The sequence below is a fragment of the Aegilops tauschii genome, unplaced genomic scaffold, assembly GCF_002575655.3.
Source record: "Aegilops tauschii subsp. strangulata cultivar AL8/78 unplaced genomic scaffold, Aet v6.0 Super-Scaffold_100181, whole genome shotgun sequence".
In the NCBI taxonomy this organism is placed as follows: Eukaryota; Viridiplantae; Streptophyta; class Magnoliopsida; order Poales; family Poaceae; genus Aegilops; species Aegilops tauschii.
Window position 1 is genome coordinate 366,393 of NW_027332455.1, and position 16,635 is coordinate 383,027.

At 44.0% G+C, this 16,635-nt stretch overlaps 1 protein-coding gene across 7 annotated transcripts; it reads right to left on the minus strand.

The window, feature by feature from the left end:
- Positions 1-3,475: 3,475 nt before the first annotated feature.
- Positions 3,476-11,393, minus strand: LOC109762148 (serine/threonine-protein kinase prp4). 7 transcript variants are annotated; one of them, XR_012190451.1, is made up of 14 exons: positions 11,024-11,393; positions 9,662-10,665; positions 9,392-9,573; positions 9,049-9,281; positions 8,908-8,976; positions 8,667-8,739; positions 8,404-8,560; positions 8,001-8,292; positions 7,710-7,824; positions 7,420-7,583; positions 7,192-7,266; positions 6,713-7,099; positions 6,227-6,286; positions 3,476-3,661 (listed from the first exon to the last, which is right to left on the minus strand). XR_012190451.1 is itself a non-coding variant. In XM_073506057.1 (12 exons), exons 1-12 carry the CDS (start codon positions 11,318-11,320, stop codon positions 6,911-6,913), a joined length of 2,850 nt encoding a protein of 949 aa, XP_073362158.1. In that variant the 5' UTR covers positions 11,321-11,393; the 3' UTR covers positions 6,625-6,910. The 7 variants fall into 7 exon arrangements, 3 of the variants coding, with proteins under 3 accessions (XP_073362158.1, XP_073362159.1, XP_020176559.1); XR_012190449.1 differs by having other exon boundaries at positions 8,667-8,976; XR_012190450.1 differs by having other exon boundaries at positions 3,528-6,286.
- Between the last annotated feature and the right edge of the window lie 5,242 nt (positions 11,394-16,635).

Here is a 16,635-nt window from a genome sequence, read left to right on the forward strand (position 1 = left end):
TGAAGTATAGGTTCATTCATTTTGCTTCGTATGTAGTCTATAGTGGAATCTCTTAAAAAACTTATATTTAGGAACGGAGGGAGTAGAAAACAGTACAACTTATATATGTTTGCAAGAGACACATCGCACAAGACTTGGAACCGATGCAACGATTACAAGAGAGGGGAAAGAGAGATGCGTCGGTTGCTACAAGGCAACTGCATGCCGCAGGACAAGGGGAGATTGTCCTCTAATTATTACTCCCTCCGTAAATTAATATAAGAGCGTTTAGAATACTAAAATAGTGATCTAAACGCTCTTATATTAGTTTACAGAGGGAGTACAAACTAATTAAACACAACACAACCCATTTTACTTTGGGCCGCCCCATGTTTTTGTATTTTCTGATTTGTTTAAGCAAGTGGGGACCGGATTATCCTGGTCAAGCTGGTAGTTGAGGACTTGGTTCTCAATGTTATCAGCGCGTATGCCCCGCAAGTAGGCCACAATGAGAACACCAAGAGGGAGTTCTGGGAAGGCCTGGAAGACATGGTTAGGAGTGTACCGATTGGTGAGAAGCTCTTCATAGGAGGAGACCTCAATGGCCATGTGGGTACATCTAACATAGGTTTTGAAGGGGCACACGGGGGCTTTGGCTATGGCATCAGGAATCAAGAAGGAGAAGATGTCTTAAGCTTTGCTCTAGCCTACAACATGATTGTAGCTAACACCCTCTTTAGAAAGAGAGAATCACATCTGGTGACTTTTAGTAGTGGCCAACACTCTAGCCAGATTGATTTCATCCTCTCGAGAAGAGAAGATAGGCGTGCGTGCCTAGACTGTAAGGTGATACCTGGAGAGTGTTGTACCCCAGCATAAGCTGGTGGTTGCTGACTTCCGCTTTCGGATTCGTGTCCAGCGGGATAAGCGTGCCAAAGTCGCTAGAACAAAGTGGTGGAAGCTCAAGGAGGAGGTAGCTCAAGCGTTCAAGGAGAGGGTCATTAAGGAGGGCCCTTGGGAGGAAGGAGGGGATGCGGACAATGTGTGGACGAAGATGGCGACTTGCATTCGTAAGGTGGCCTCAGAGGAGTTTGGAGTGTCCAGGGGAAGGAGAAGCAAAGATAAGGATACCTGGTGGTGGAATGATGATGTCCAGAAGGCGATTAAAGAGAAGAAAGATTGCTTCAGACGCCTATACCTGGATAGGAGTGCAGACAACATAGAGAAGTACAAGATGGCGAAGAAGGCCGCAAAGCGAGCTGTTGGTGAAGCAAGGGGTCGGGCATATGAGGGCCTCTACCAACGGTTAGGCACGAAGGAAGGCGAAAGGGACATCTATAAGATGGCCAAGATCCGAGAGAGGAAGACGAGGGATATTGGCCGAGTCAAATGCATCAAGGACGGAGCAGGCCAACTCTTGGTGAAGGACGAGGAGATTAAGCATAGATGGCGGGAGTACTTCGACAAGCTGTTCAATGGGGAGAATGAGAGTTCTACCATTGAACTGGACAACTCCTTTGATGAGACCAGCATGCGTTTTGTGCGGCGAATCCAGGAGTCTGAGGTCAAGGAGGCTTTAAAAAGGATGAAAGGAGGCAAGGCGATGGGCCCTGATTGTATCCCCATTGTGGTGTGGAAAGGTCTCGGGGACATAGCGATAGTATGGCTAACCAAGCTTTTCAACCTCATTTTTCGGGCAAACAAGATGCCAGAAGAATGGAGACGGAGTATATTAGTACCAATCTTCAAGAACAAGGGGGGTGTTCAGAGTTGTACTAATTACCGTGGAATTAAGCTGATGAGCCATACAATGAAGCTATGGGAGAGAGTCATTGAGCACCGCTTAAGAAGAATGACAAGCGTGACCAAAAATCAGTTTGGTTTCATGCCTGGGAGGTCGACCATGGAAGCCATTTTCTTGGTACGACAACTTATGGAGAGATATAGGGAGCAAAAGAAGGACTTGCATATGGTGTTCATTGACTTGGAGAAGGCCTATGATAAGATACCACGGAATGTCATGTGGTGGGCCTTGGAGAAACACAAAGTCCCAACAAAGTATATTACCCTCATCAAGGACATGTACGATAATGTTGTGACAAGTGTTCGAACAAGTGATGTCGACACTGATGACTTCCCGATTAAGATAGGACTGCATCAAGGGTCAGCTTTGAGCCCTTATCTTTTTGCATTGGTGATGGATGAGGTCACAAGGGATATACAAGGAGATATCCCATGGTGTATGCTCTTTGCGGATGATGTGGTGCTAGTTGACGATAGTCGGACGGGGGTAAATAGGAAGTTAGAGTTATGGAGACAAACCTTGGAATCGAAAGGGTTTAGGCTTAGTAGAACTAAAACCGAGTACATGATGTGCGGTTTCAGTACTACTAGGTGTGAGGAGGAGGAGGTTAGCCTTGATGGCCAGGTGGTACCTCAGAAGGACACCTTTCGGTATTTGGGGTCAATGCTGCAGGAGGATGGGGGTATTGATGAAGATGTGAACCATCGAATCAAGGCCGGATGGATGAAGTGGCGCCAAGCTTCTGGCATTCTCTGTGACAAGAGAGTGCCACAAAAGCTAAAAGGCAAGTTCTACAGGACGGCGGTTCAACCCGCAATGTTGTATGGCGCTGAGTGTTGGCCGACTAAAAGGCGACATGTTCAACAGTTAGGTGTGGCGAGATGCGTATGCTGAGATGGATATGTGGCCACACGAGGAAGGATCGAGTCCGGAATGATGATATACGAGATAGAGTTGGGGTAACATCGTCTGAGATGGTTTGGGCTTATTCAGCGCAGGCCTTCAGAAGCTCCAGTGCATAGTGGATGGCTAAAGCGTGCGGAGAATGTCAAGAGAGGGCGGGGTAGACCGAATTTGACATGGAAGGAGTCCGTTAAGAGAGACCTGAAGGATTGGAGTATCACCAAAGAGCTAGCTATGGACAGGGGTGCGTGGAAGCTTGCTATCCATGTGCCAGAGCCATGAGTTGGTTGCGAGATCTTATGGATTCCATCTCTAGCCTACCCCAACTTGTTCGGGACTAAATGCTTTGTTGTTGTAATCATTTTGGAGGGATAATGACAGAACTAGATGATGAGGGTTTTGCCTATGAGCGATCCTACCATGATGCGGACTGAAATTACATTGAGGTCAAATACATTTGCCGCTGATGGTTCTACTTTCCAATCCACCAGTTTCCAACCCATTTTACTTCTGAGCCATCTTATGACTTTTGTATTCTCAAATGTTTATTGGATTTAAGAAACTGTTTCCAGAATTTGCCTTTGTAAGAGTACTGCAGGTTTGGAACTAGAAGTCTTGGATATTAACTGGATTGGAGGTTCTGTTTCGTTTCAAGTGTCATGTTTTTGCTCATTATTGGTTGAATTACATGTTTGACGAAGATAATTGTTGCCATACCATTTGGCAAAAGCATGGCTTCGTGTGCACAAGTTTACAACATCAAAACACATGAATGGTCAGTCCGCTTGGTTTTTAAAATTTTGCGTCCTTGCTGCGCATAAAAATCCCAAGGTTGGGGAAATTTAGCATCATTAAATCATGATGACCAATGAAATTGCAGATTATTTATCGCATTCTAATCCCAAGACAACTGAAATTAGCCATCATACATGCATCCATACCAAGCAAAATCACAAAATCTCATCTCCCCCTGCACTGCACTTGGAATAGTAGATATATCAGCGACAAACCAGATGAATCAAGATGGATACCAAGGATGCTGCTGAGAACTCTCACTTTCTGTCACCCATGCAACCAACTAACCTTGCCCTGAAAAAAAGGTTCAAAGGACAAACACTACGAACGGACAGTCCTTGTCCATCGGATCAGCATCACTACAGCTGTTAGCACATTATGTAATGCAATCTCACTTTTGAGTAACAATAACACATGAATTGTAAATTCCTTGAATTTCTTTTTCATCCTACATATGGTACTCCCGTTGTAAACAAATGTAAGACATTTTATAACACTATAAAGTAGTGACCGAAAACGTCTTGCATTTGTTTAAAGAGGGAGTAACTTGTCAATAACCTAGCCTACAAGCAATTCCTTCAGATTTAAAACAACCTTTTACCCAGAAACACACACAGCCACAATATTGTTAGCAGGACATGCATATATATATGTATATATATATATATATATATAATCATTTTTGTCATGGTTTGTCGGTGGTTTTAGTTCATTTTTCTAACTAAAAACCACGAAAGAATTACGGAACAGAGGAAGTATAATAATCAGATGAATGTAATAGCTTAACTACGACGGAAATATATTTATTCATGTTATAGTTTTACATGGTTCAAAATGTCAGTGGACACTCAAAACATGAACAAAGAAATAAGAGAAGGCAAAGTATGATTTAAAAAGTGAGACACAAAGTCTAAAAGAACAGCAATACTAATTTCTCAAGTCCAAGGTCAAGTTTTCTGACACAGGTGAAAGGAAACCAGGCAATTACACACTCATCCAAGACAAAAGGCTATATCCATCGAGGCGCTTGATCATCTAGATGAATGCCAATGTTTCATGATGCATACATACGCATGTAGCATGTATGATCAGGTCAAAAATGAAAATGGCTTGCATCCAACTGGACGGAACTAAAAGCATGAGCTTCAGGATAAACTGCCAGGTTTCAGGTAATAAAATTAGCAAAAGCCCACGTGAACCTATCAACATGGGACAAGTACAGCTAGCCATTTGCCTTTGCCTTCTCTTACTCCCTCTTACCTATGCATATAAAAGGCCACTTCGTTTGACCAAATTTGTAGAAAAAAGAACACCAGATCAGTCATGAAATAGGTCTTCGTAATAATGTATTTATTGGGTATTGTATACATGTTGATATTTTCTTCTACAAACTAGCTCGAATTTAGAACAGTTTTGACTTAACCAGACTAAGTGGCCTTAAAACTTTGATGGAGGAAGCAACTGACAAGGGACGATGCTTTGCCTCAGTTAATAAACTAGCATTCAGTCCTACTTCCACCATGCTACATGCATATATATACTTGTGCTAAGTTTTTGGACACATGCAGATTATTTGCTACATACGACTAAGATTTCTCACTGCAGGATAGTGCCAAATGCTACAGGAGTTGTAATACAAAATAACGTTTTAGTTTCTCCATAAAAACTTGCCATCTTTTTAACAAAAAAACTGTAGCGGATCTACATAGAAGCATGGCTTACAATGAATTCTAAGTTCGTTAAACTGTAAGGGATCAAAATAACATCTAGACCTATACACAGAAAACGTTTGTATGAAAAGGACTCTTAATGACGAAACATTGACACATCCAGCTAGTTGACAGAGGTTACCAAGACAAGGTGTATACCCAGTGCATCCAGGAATCTCCATCCCTGGACCTCAACAAACATAAAAGCAAAATAAAAACTTTTGACTGATATTCCACATGGAGTGATAGTGGTGCATAACAAGAAAAGACTTTCTTAGAACCCTTTCCGTAAAGCAAGCACAACTAATAGAGGAAAGATGAACATCACAAGCCCATTCGTACAGAATATCAGAAGTAGATAGCAGTGTGGACTTTCAGTCTACATCAAATTCTCAAAAAAGATCCATAACTTCAACGGTCCCATGGAAAAGGAAATGACAAGCTACATTTGTTTGAATTTTGATCACTTCACACGCAACTATTCCCCCATTCACTAATCATCCTACAGGTAGAGAAAGGTGGCATGGCAAAATGTAGGGATGAAAGAGTTTAGAGTTCTTGGCATTTCATTTGCCATACCATAGCCATCCCAAATGGCAAAGAAATGCTAAATTCAGAAAGGACGGGTATTGACAAAATTCAGTATTGCTGCATCTAGACATGACTCATTTAGCAAAATTTATCGTAGAATCATCAGATTTCAAAAGAGGAAAAGAAATGATGTTATATGATGTTCAACCACACAAGTTACCCAGATGTCAACCAGGGCACCTTCAGTATCACTACGCCTACACATGACTCATCTAGCAAAATTAATGACAGAATCATCAGATTTCAAAAGAGAAAAAGAAATGATGTTCTATGGTGTTCAACCACAAGTTACCCAGATATCAACCAGGGCACCTTCAGTATCACTACATCTACACATGACTCGTCTAACAAAATTAATCGCAGAATCATCAGATTTCAATAGAGGAAAAAAACAATGGTCTATGGTGTTCAAACACACAAGTAACCCAGATAGCAACCAGGGTACCTTCTTTTGTTGGTCCTTTAGGATATATAAGTGCATGCAGCAGAGGCCCTGGCAGAAACCCTGAACGAAAAAAAGAATTAGAATCTTTAACCCAAATATAAATTGCATAAATAAATTAGTAACAAGGAAGGCCTGTTTTTGTATCAAATAAAATATCAAAAGAGCTTGTCAAGCAGTGAGAAACGACCAGTGCATTGATCACTGCACAGTAAGTAAATGCCTGAGGCCAAGCATTGCAAAACAGGCGAGCTTAAACATCAGCAGAGTGCTTGGCAGCACAAATGAGAAGTGTGCCTGCTACACCCACATTACAAGCACATGCAAAGATTTGCCACTCCAGTTACTAGAAATACATAGAACCCCGATGTTCGAACATACAAGCCAGTACAATTGTTAAGTGAAGTTAGGCACAGTTTCATGTATATCTTGTAAATCATTGGGAAAATGTATACAGGGAATGTAATGCCAGCCGGCCAGTTGTCTTACAAGCAACAGAACTATCCAAATGGTAAGTGCATGCAGCAAGGTCCGTAAGACAGCATCTCTTCAGCAACCCCATGCTTCGTCCATTTGGGCACGCACTCAGATCTCATAGCTCCCAGACACAAGATAGAAATGCCGATGATTAGACAAGAGGAACCCAAATTGTAGTTTACAATGTCAAGAGGAATCAACATCTTATTTTCACTTGCCAGTGATAAATGGATGGCTAAGTGCCTGTGATACGGTTATCCTCTTATCTGGATCTAAGACAAATATTTTTTCAAGAAGGTCTTTAAAATTGGAGAGCATTTTTGGGTCCTCGCCAGGAAAATTTGAAACCAAAGAACCAAAATCCTTCGGTTTGATGTTTAGAATCAACTTCCTCATAGGCTGCTGACGAAAATAGAATAGATTAGTCGTTTGAAACATTTATTATATAACATACATTACAAATTACAAATTAAAGAGTATTGCATACGCACCTTTTTGGTCACAGGATCTTCCTCAATAGCATTAAAATTGAGATCTTGGTCAAAGTGTTGCATCGTGAAAGCACCCTACAAAATTGGGAGCATTACTTAGAAAAATACTTGTATATTCAACCAGAGTTCATCAGGATTACATGAGTATGTAGTCTTCCAACTGTGAAGTTAATACAAGAATCAAGCATGAAAAGGAGTAAGTATGTATAGTTCATATGATATTCTAACCTTTCGGAGCATCTTCTTAGGGAAGGGGCCCTTCAGTTCCATATGAAGACGAAGCATATCGTTATTCGTTGCACCTGGAAACAGAACCTTTCCAGTAGAAAGTTCATATAGGCAGCAGCCAACTGACCAGATGTCCAATGGGTGATCATAGGGCAACCCGAGAACTGTAATAGAAATAATTCATTAGAGATAAATACATTTTGAATAGAAGTATGTGTATGCAGACAACCTGCGAGTAGAAACATTATGAAATAAAATAGCAAGATAAGGTACAAGAAAAAAGAACTCACTGATCTCAGGTGCCCGATAGAAACGGCTGACAAGATAAGGGGTGACCTCATTCATTCCAGCAAGCATAGCATTGCCAAAATCGCATAGCTTCAGGACATTCTTAGCATCATTCACCTACAATATCAAAGGGGTACAATTAAAAATCATGACAGTGCTAACCCAGTTGTGTGTGACTTTCTAAGCAACTAGTGCCTAAAGCTCTACAGGATGTTTCATACGATCAACTTTGACAAGACATTACAAAACATAATACAGTAAAGTGAAAGATATGCAAGGGCAAGATGCCATACCAGCATATTGTCTGGCTTTATATCACAGTGCAGAACTTTGCAGTTTTTCAGGTGCTTCAGGGCGATGAAAAGCTGCTTTGAATATGCCCTCACAGCAGTCAGTTTAAGCCCAATATTGCGACCAAATTTCTTTAGTACCTCACGGAGATTCATATTTAAAGATTCAAAAACTAAGCAAAGATGGTTCCGGTACATGAAACTAGAAATGAACCGCACGCAGTGGCGCCTGTCCTCACGATCCGCGCTTGCCAGTTTTTCTAATATTGAAACCTCTTGCTTACCGGCCTTATACCTGTAGAAACAAATACTGAATTAAATCGTCGCACGAGAATCAAATTAGAAGTGTGTTTTATGCTGCATATTACAGGTATCGGCTATTAAAATGCTTCTATAGGATACTCACATTGTCTCATTCTTGCGAATAATTTTAATAGCCACTACATCAGGATCATCTTTCCCAGCTTTAAGATCCTTTGCCCGCACGACTGTTGAGAACACCCCCTTCCCATGCGCAGCTGTAATTTCATAACGGCCATCCAACAATTCCCCAAATCGATGAGCTGTAGAGAGTAGCAAAGGTAAGGTACAAGAAAAGTGTGCGTCCATATTTAACAAAACAACAAGAAGAAATAGGTAGAGTTGAGCATAATATAGAGCAGAACTTACTATAGTAACCCTCAGGATCATCCCAATTATCATGCAGAGCATTTTTCTCAATACACAAGCCGTCTCCCTTGCCCTGCACAACAAAATGATCTCGGACTGAGTAAACAGTAAAAGGGTATTTTAATATGACACTGGGAAAATAAGTTTCATCTTCAAAGTTCAAACAGAACAAGGTGTCAAGGAGATATATCTTTTTAACTTCTGTATTGACATCTCTAAAGAAAACTGATAAGAGCCATACCAATTTCCGAAATCCTGCAGGTGACTCTCCAAAGATGTCATCACAAAACATATCTGCCGATCTCTCACTCTGAAAATTAACAGGACCAACATAAATTTTCTGCTTAATAAACTGTGTAGCAGGGTAAGAGAACAAAATTACCTTTGGAGTACCCTCTCCAAGGCCTGAAACACCAGTTGTCCCCTCATTGCCCAATGCTTCAGCACAGGCTAAAACAGCATCATGAGCAGGGGACTTGCCCACACTGAAGTCTGCCTCACCAACAAAAGCATCTGAAGAATCCTGCTTATTTTCAGCTTCCTCGTTGTCTGTGGAATTGCTATCATTATCACCTTTCATATCTACAGTCTCATCTTTATCCACTGCTCTTGCTTCTGTACAATAAACAGACATTTATCACGACAAAGTTCGTTCAATGGGACATAAACTAGTACACGTGCATTCGTTAGCCCATGAATAGGTCAAATTTAGCTAATCAAGTTACCTTCATCATTGCTTCTAGGTAAAGATTCCGGTTGCTGCTTCTGCGCTTGTTGCTGCCTATATTTCGCCATAATAGCTTCTTTCCTCCTCCTCGCTTCCTCCTTAATTTTTTCAGGGTCATCTTCTTCCTGCATTGCTAACTGTTGCTCAATTTTCTCTTGATACTCTTCCTCATCTTCCTCCCTAATACCACATGGACAGAAGTATGGAGTGCCAGAAAACAAAAGCAACAAAACAAATAAGATAGCAGATTGTGTGAAGGACGCCTTACTTGAAAGAATTTTCCTTCATTTCTCTAGATCGATCGCTTCTGCTGTCTACATCTCTGCCTTTCTCCCCAGATCTTGACCTGTCTTTATGAGCATCGGACGTGCTATATTTCGAGCGTGTAGAGTCCTTGTGCCTATCACTAGTGCTAACTCTGTCCTTGCGTTCTTCTCCAGCTCCACTTCTACGAGTTTCACTTTCTCTATCCCTGTGCCGCCCCCTGTCTCTATCATCTCTCACTTTATCCCTTTCATGTCCAGTAGCAACCGTGACATAATCTTTATAACGATCCTTGCTTGTATCCCTTTTATGATGGTCTTTATGCCTTGAGCTGCCACTTTGCCTTTCCCTCTCCCTGCTTTCTTCACGAGTGTGGCGTGCGCTCTCCCTTCTGTCAGGTCTACTATGACTGCTGCTCCTTTCTCTGTGCCTACGATCAACATTGTCTCTATCTATGCTGCTGTGCCTTGTTTCATCCCTATATCTTTCCCGGCTATCACGCCTATCACTATGTCCGTCACGAACAACACGACTGCTGCTCCTTTCTCTCTCGTCCTCCCGTGTCCTAGTTGCATGCCTACCAAAGCCATTCCTGTCGTCATTGTCACGATCAGGGTCAGCCCTTGGACTTGCCCGCGAACCATTAGCTTTGGCATCAGCTTCTCCGGACCTCGGGTGATTCCTAGAATGAACCTCTTGAGCGTGGTTCCTGGAGGGAGGAGATCTGTTGGTGGTGTGATCTCTCTGATGAGAATCTTTATTAGAGGACAGAGTTTGACGCTCGTCCTTGTGATTCCTTCCCCTGTCCTTTGTCGGCCGTGGAGACCTTGACGCCCTGTGACTCTGTCCGTGTCCTTCACCATTATTATTATCCTCGTCGCCTGAAAAGACGCCTCCGCTTTCAGAGCCACGAGCTGTGTGATTCAACCTGCCTTCATCTTTTGAGGGTGAAGAACAACGGCTAGGCTCAACGGCAGAGTTGGTGGCAGCATGATCGCCGGCTAGCTCCTGCAGTTGATACACATGAAACGGTAAGTAGATTTCCCGGCTCGGGTGGCAAGCAGCATGGATGGGATGGAGAAAGCACAGAAGAAAGAAGAAAAAAACACTACATACTATTCTTTTCGCTCGAGCCGTTGGTTGGTGGTTCCAAGCGATTGATTCGTTCAGGGATTTGCCTAGCCCTTGGTCGGCTTGGCTAGGGTTTCGAACAATCTAGGGTTAACAAAAGCGTTGCGGCTGAACAATCGAGGCTTAATATAGAATAGAAGTAGTGTTGCCTAGACTGAGAGATGTATAATTAGCAGAGACTTGGAATTGGCATGGCGGGAGAGGGGGTGAGGGAGAAGGGGGCAGGCAGACAGACCGGGTCGGCTCGCGGAGATGCGGGGTCGACTTCCATGGCGCCGGCGGCGGCATCGTCTAGTATCTCCCCTTCCTCGACGTCTTCTCCGTCGGCGGCCGCTGAGGGCGGCGGAGGGGGCTGGGCGTCGTCCGGGCGGCGGTGGCGGTGGGAGCGGTGGTGGCGGTGGTGGTGGTGCCTGCGGCGCTTCGGGGAGGCGTCGGCGTCGGCGTCGGCGTCGGGGGCGGGGTCGGCGTCGTCGCGCTCCCGGCGGCGGCGGGGCTTGCCGGGGGATCCGGGCGGCGAGGGGTCTCCGGCCATGGGAGCGGTGAGGTAGGGTTAGGGTTTGGCTCGCGAATCGGCTTTGCTTTGGAGTCGGAGGAAGATGCGCTGCGCTGCGCTCCGTCGGCTTTGCTTGCTTTATCGGTTGGTTGGTTGGTTGGCTGGCTGACTGACAGGGTGGGCCCCCCCATTTCAGATTCGATTTCCACTCCAAAGTCCAAAGCGGCTCACATTTTTGACAATAAAATGATGAGTGAAGCATAAGTAATACTCAATACTGGTGAAGCATGCAAATAATATTGGGAAAAACTTATCAAATAGAATACAAACTAGCAAAACCTATGCCTCATGAGTGTTCACATGCGAATCTAACAAATACATAATCAGATAGTTATTTTGGCGGACAGAAGCATGAAGTATAGGAACATATAGATTAGCCCTTGGATAAGACGCCTAAATGGATGGATGGGCCTTGAAAGGGACTTGCACTATCCAAGAATAAATAATATTTGACAATTACAGAATTCCATACTTAGATTTCCCTAAAACTGATATACTATCCAAGAATGGTACAATTGAGAACATAACACTTTTTGTTTTGAACCGATAAATAGAATCGATACTTTTAGCTATTTTCGAGGAGACGATATGCTAAAACTTCTTCAAAAGCCGAAGAAAACAATAATCTTGATTGTCCACTTGAAAAATAAAAATACACACAACAATATTAAGAGGGCGTTCCTAAAGCTGGTATATATGTATCTTATATAGCTGAACACAACAAATGAGTGTGCTACAACCTGTTGAAACACCGAAGCACTCAAAATTTCTATCATATATAAAGCAAATTCTAGAATTTTCACTAACGGAAGGCTAGATAGCTTTAACTGGGACAAGTAAAATTGTCTCCAAGTGGTAATGATGAAACCAACGCATGTGTTTGAGAATATCAGACCAAACATTCAAGTTTTATTAGCTTTCAAAACTAACCACGTACCTTGTCAAGGCCTATTTCCTGAAAGCTGAGCCTTTATCTCGGCATCTCATTGGTATTTCACCTGGGGAAAAAATGAACCGATAAAATTGCAAAGGTGGAACATGAAAAGGAAATCATATTTGCACGCAGAGAAAGTTTTATCACTATATATGGAAATTTACACAATTAAAATAAATAATGATATAAGAGGGGTAGCAGAATTACAACAAGTAATGATATAAATTTGCAAAGCATGCATTTTATCTGATAAAATTAAGCACAAACCATCAAGGAGTGTCTTAGGCTATTAGCATAACAGTAAGCAGTTCTTGATCCCTGTGTTCTGTTGCATTGCCTGTAAATGGGATCAGAAAAATACATCATTGTAGTTGCCACAAAAAAATGGTAGTGTCATCTCAAGGAAAAAGAATTAAAAAAATTGCAGTGTCATCTCAAGAAAAAGAATCAACACTAAGGATAAATGCATATATGAAGGAGTATAAGATATAGCATCAATTGGTACACATGAAAAATTATTGGACCAAAAAAAAACATGTCATCTAGCATCAGATTTCCTCAGATGTAAAAAAGAAACACCATACTATTTAATATTTACCACCTATCTCGCATCAAGGGATCTCCTCGGATGTAAAGCATCCTTTCTTGAACAACATTGTACAGTATATGCAGTTTAGAATTCATATGGAATTTAAATTTGGCAAATTTGGATAAGGATGCAAAGCAAGTTATGCACCTGTAATACCAAGTCCAAATTTGAATGGCCCATCAAACATGATTGAACTATACTGTTTTGAGACACTTCCCTGAATATTACTAGTACAATACATCATTCATTTTCACTTTATTTCTGTAGAAATTTGGAGCTGCCATTCTACTGACTATAATTGCAGTATATCGTTTCTTTTCAATTCATTCTTCCTAGATGCCCACTCCCTGCTTACTGTAATATCCATCGGCACAAAAAAATAAATGATAAGAAAAAAAATCAACAATAACATCAGTGATTGCAAATAACAAGTGAGAGAGGAGAGCATGTGAGAGGGAGGCCAAGATCGTCGAGAGAAAGTTACTTGAACTTGCGGGTTTTTTAGCACACAGGGACAGGGTACGGTGGCGAATCAGGCCAAGGTGAAGGTGCGGGCTGCAGAGGTGTCACATTACGTCGCTGCTTCCTAGGAAGCTCCACTCCATGGTCGCACCATCACCTACACGTACAACACTAAAGGTGGATGGAGAGCCGCCCACAAATAGTGACGGAGAACTCCGCCACAACGCTCATCCGCGTCACTGCGAAGGAGGAACGCCGGTCTAATAGATGAGGAGGGCGTGGTGCTAGATTCCTCCGTCGTTGTCGACGTCGTGGCAGAGCCCCAAGTATGTCGCCGCCAACATCGTTAGGTTTCGGAGGGCTGAGAGAGCAACAAGGAAGGGAAGGGAATGAGGCGAAGGACAGTCTCGGGTGGATAGGGCTTGCCTGGTACAAGGTGCCAGATCAAGAGAAAGCCGAGGAAGGGAGATGTCATGACGCCTCGGGTACAGGGATATCATCGCGGCGACGATCGGACCTAGGGTAGACGTCACCGGAGAGTTCGCGGCTCGCGAGAGAAGGAGGAATCGTGCAGCATCGCTTGCTTCGCCTTCCCTAAAAGGCCGAGGTTGGCCCAGATAACTAGAGAACGCCAATTTTGTTACGGGAGCGGCGGCCCGTTCCCATTCGGAGAAACTGTTGCGCTTAGATGTTGATCCAACGGCCAAAAACTGATACGACTATAGATCCGACGACCGAAAACACTGATGGTCTTAGAGGTCTGGAAGAGTGCTCGGTTGTAATGTCTCTAAATATTAAAAAAAACTACACAAGCAAGGGGCATGGCCGAGGTTGGCCCTAAGGAAGCTGCGCCACTACATGTATGGACTTACAAGATCATTCTACTGTTCCGTTGATTCGCTTGGGCCTTGTCGAATGTGTCAACCGGGCCGCTGCTCCGAAGATCGAGTTGAGTGCCCTGACGTTAATCGGGTTGATATTTGTGATTGGTTGTGTTAAGCATGATGTTGACGGGCTATTGCTCTAGCGAATCACCTGGATCTTTCTCCTGTTGGAAATATGCCTTAGAGGCAATAATAAATAGGTTATTATTATATTTCCTTGTTCATGATAATCGTTTATTATCCATGTTAGAATTATATTGATAGGAAACTCAGATACATGTGTGGATACATAGACAACACCATGTCCCTAGTAAGCCTCTAGTTGACTAGCTCGTTGATCAATAGATGGTTACGGTTTCCTGACCATGGACATTGGATGTCGTTGATAACGGGATCACATCATTAGGAGAATGATGTGATGGACAAGACCCAATCCTAAGCCTAGCACAAGATCGTGTAGTTCGTTTGCTCAGAGCTTTTCTAATGTCAAGTATCATTCCTTAGACCATGAGATTGTGCAACTCCCGGATACCGTAGGAATGCTTTGGGTGTACCAAACGTCACAACGTAACTGGGTGGCTATAAAGGTGCACTACAGGTATCTCCGAAAGTGTCTGTTGGGTTGGCACGAATCGAGACTGGGATTTGTCACTCCGTGTAAACGGAGAGGTATCTCTGGGCCCACTCGGTAAGACATCATCATAATGTGCACAATGTGACCAAGGAGTTGATCACGGGATGATGTGAGTTACGGAACGAGTAAAGAGACTTGCCGGTAACGAGATTGAACAAGGTATAGGGATACCGACGATCGAATCTCGGGCAAGTAACATACCGATAGACAAAGGGAATTGCATACGGGATTGATTGAATCCCCGACATCGTGGTTCATCCGATGAGATCATCGTGGAACATGTGGGAGCCAACATGGGTATCCAGATCCCACTGTTGGTTATTGACCGGAGAACGTCTCGGTCATGTCTGCATGGTTCCCGAACCCGTAGGGTCTACACGCTTAAGGTTCGATGACGCTAGGGTTATAGGGAAAGCATGTATGTGGTTACCGAATGTTGTTCGGAGTCCCGGACGTCACGAGGAGTTCCGGAATGGTCCGGAGGTAAAGATTTATATATGGAAAGTTGTTGTTCGGGTTCCGGGAAAAGTTCGGGTTTTTTCGGTATTGTACCGGGAAGCTTCCAGAAGGTTCCGGAGGATTCCGGAGGTCCGGAAAATGTTCCACCACGTCCAATACAGCAGCATGGGCTGTAAGGGGGCGCCCTAGCCTTAATGGGCCAGGGGCACCAACCCCCCAAGGCCCATGCGCATGGGAGAGGGGAAACCCTAAGGGGGAGGGCCTCCACTTGACTTGGGAGGCACTCCTCCCCCCTTTGGCCGCCGCCCCCAACCCTAGATGAGATCTAAGGGGGCCGGCCCTCCTCTCCCCCCACCTATTAATAGTGGAGGGGTGGGAGGGCAGCCACCACCCAAGTTCTGGTGCAGCCCTTCCCCTCTCCCAAGTCCTCCTCCTCTCCCGCAGTGCTTTGGCGAAGCCCTGCGGGATTGCCACGCTCCTCTACCATCACCACGCCGTCGTGCTGCTGCTGGACGGAGTCTTCCCCAACCTCTCCCTCTCTCCTTGCTGGATCAAGGCGTGGGAGACGTCACCGGGCTGCACGTGTGTTGAACGTGGATGCATCGTTCTTCGGTGCTTAGATCGGAATCAACCGCGATCTGAATCGCTACGAGTACGACTCCCTCATCCGCGTTCTTGCAACGCTTCCGCATCACGATCTACAAGGGTATGTAGATGCACTCTCCTTCCCCTCGTTGCTAGATTACTCCATAGATTGATCTTGGTGATGCGTAGAAAATTTTGAATTTCTGCTACGTTCCCCAACATCTCCCCTATCAAAAAAGTAGGTAAGATTCATGTCTTGCTTCTATCTGTTCCGCTCCTTTCGCGGTGCCCTCCCATTCGTCGGATGTTTAGCTCCTCTTCGGCGTGCATCGTCCGCACTCCGACGGCGCCAAACACATAGGCCAAGCACGGCAAAACCCGACCAGCCCACATCTCTCTCCCTCGCACGTCGTTTTACTACGTACTCTCATCTTAACCTCAAACAGGTTTGCACCGTCGCCCGCCCCTCTCCTCATCCGCCACAAACCCTAGCGCATCATCACTTGTCCGTCGCCTCGTCCAACCTTTAATGAGCGCTGGCCCACTAACTTTTCTAACTCTTTACGATGTTGTAAAATACGCGAGAGAATACACCTCGACGCTAGAATCCAAATGCATCTGGACGATTCCGATTCCAGGATCAGCTGAGGCCGGGCTCAGAATGGAATTTTCGGTTCCACACGGGAACTAGAGAGAGAGGGGCGAGTGGGGGCAAAAAAAAAAGTAGTAGGTGTTATTTACGCAGCT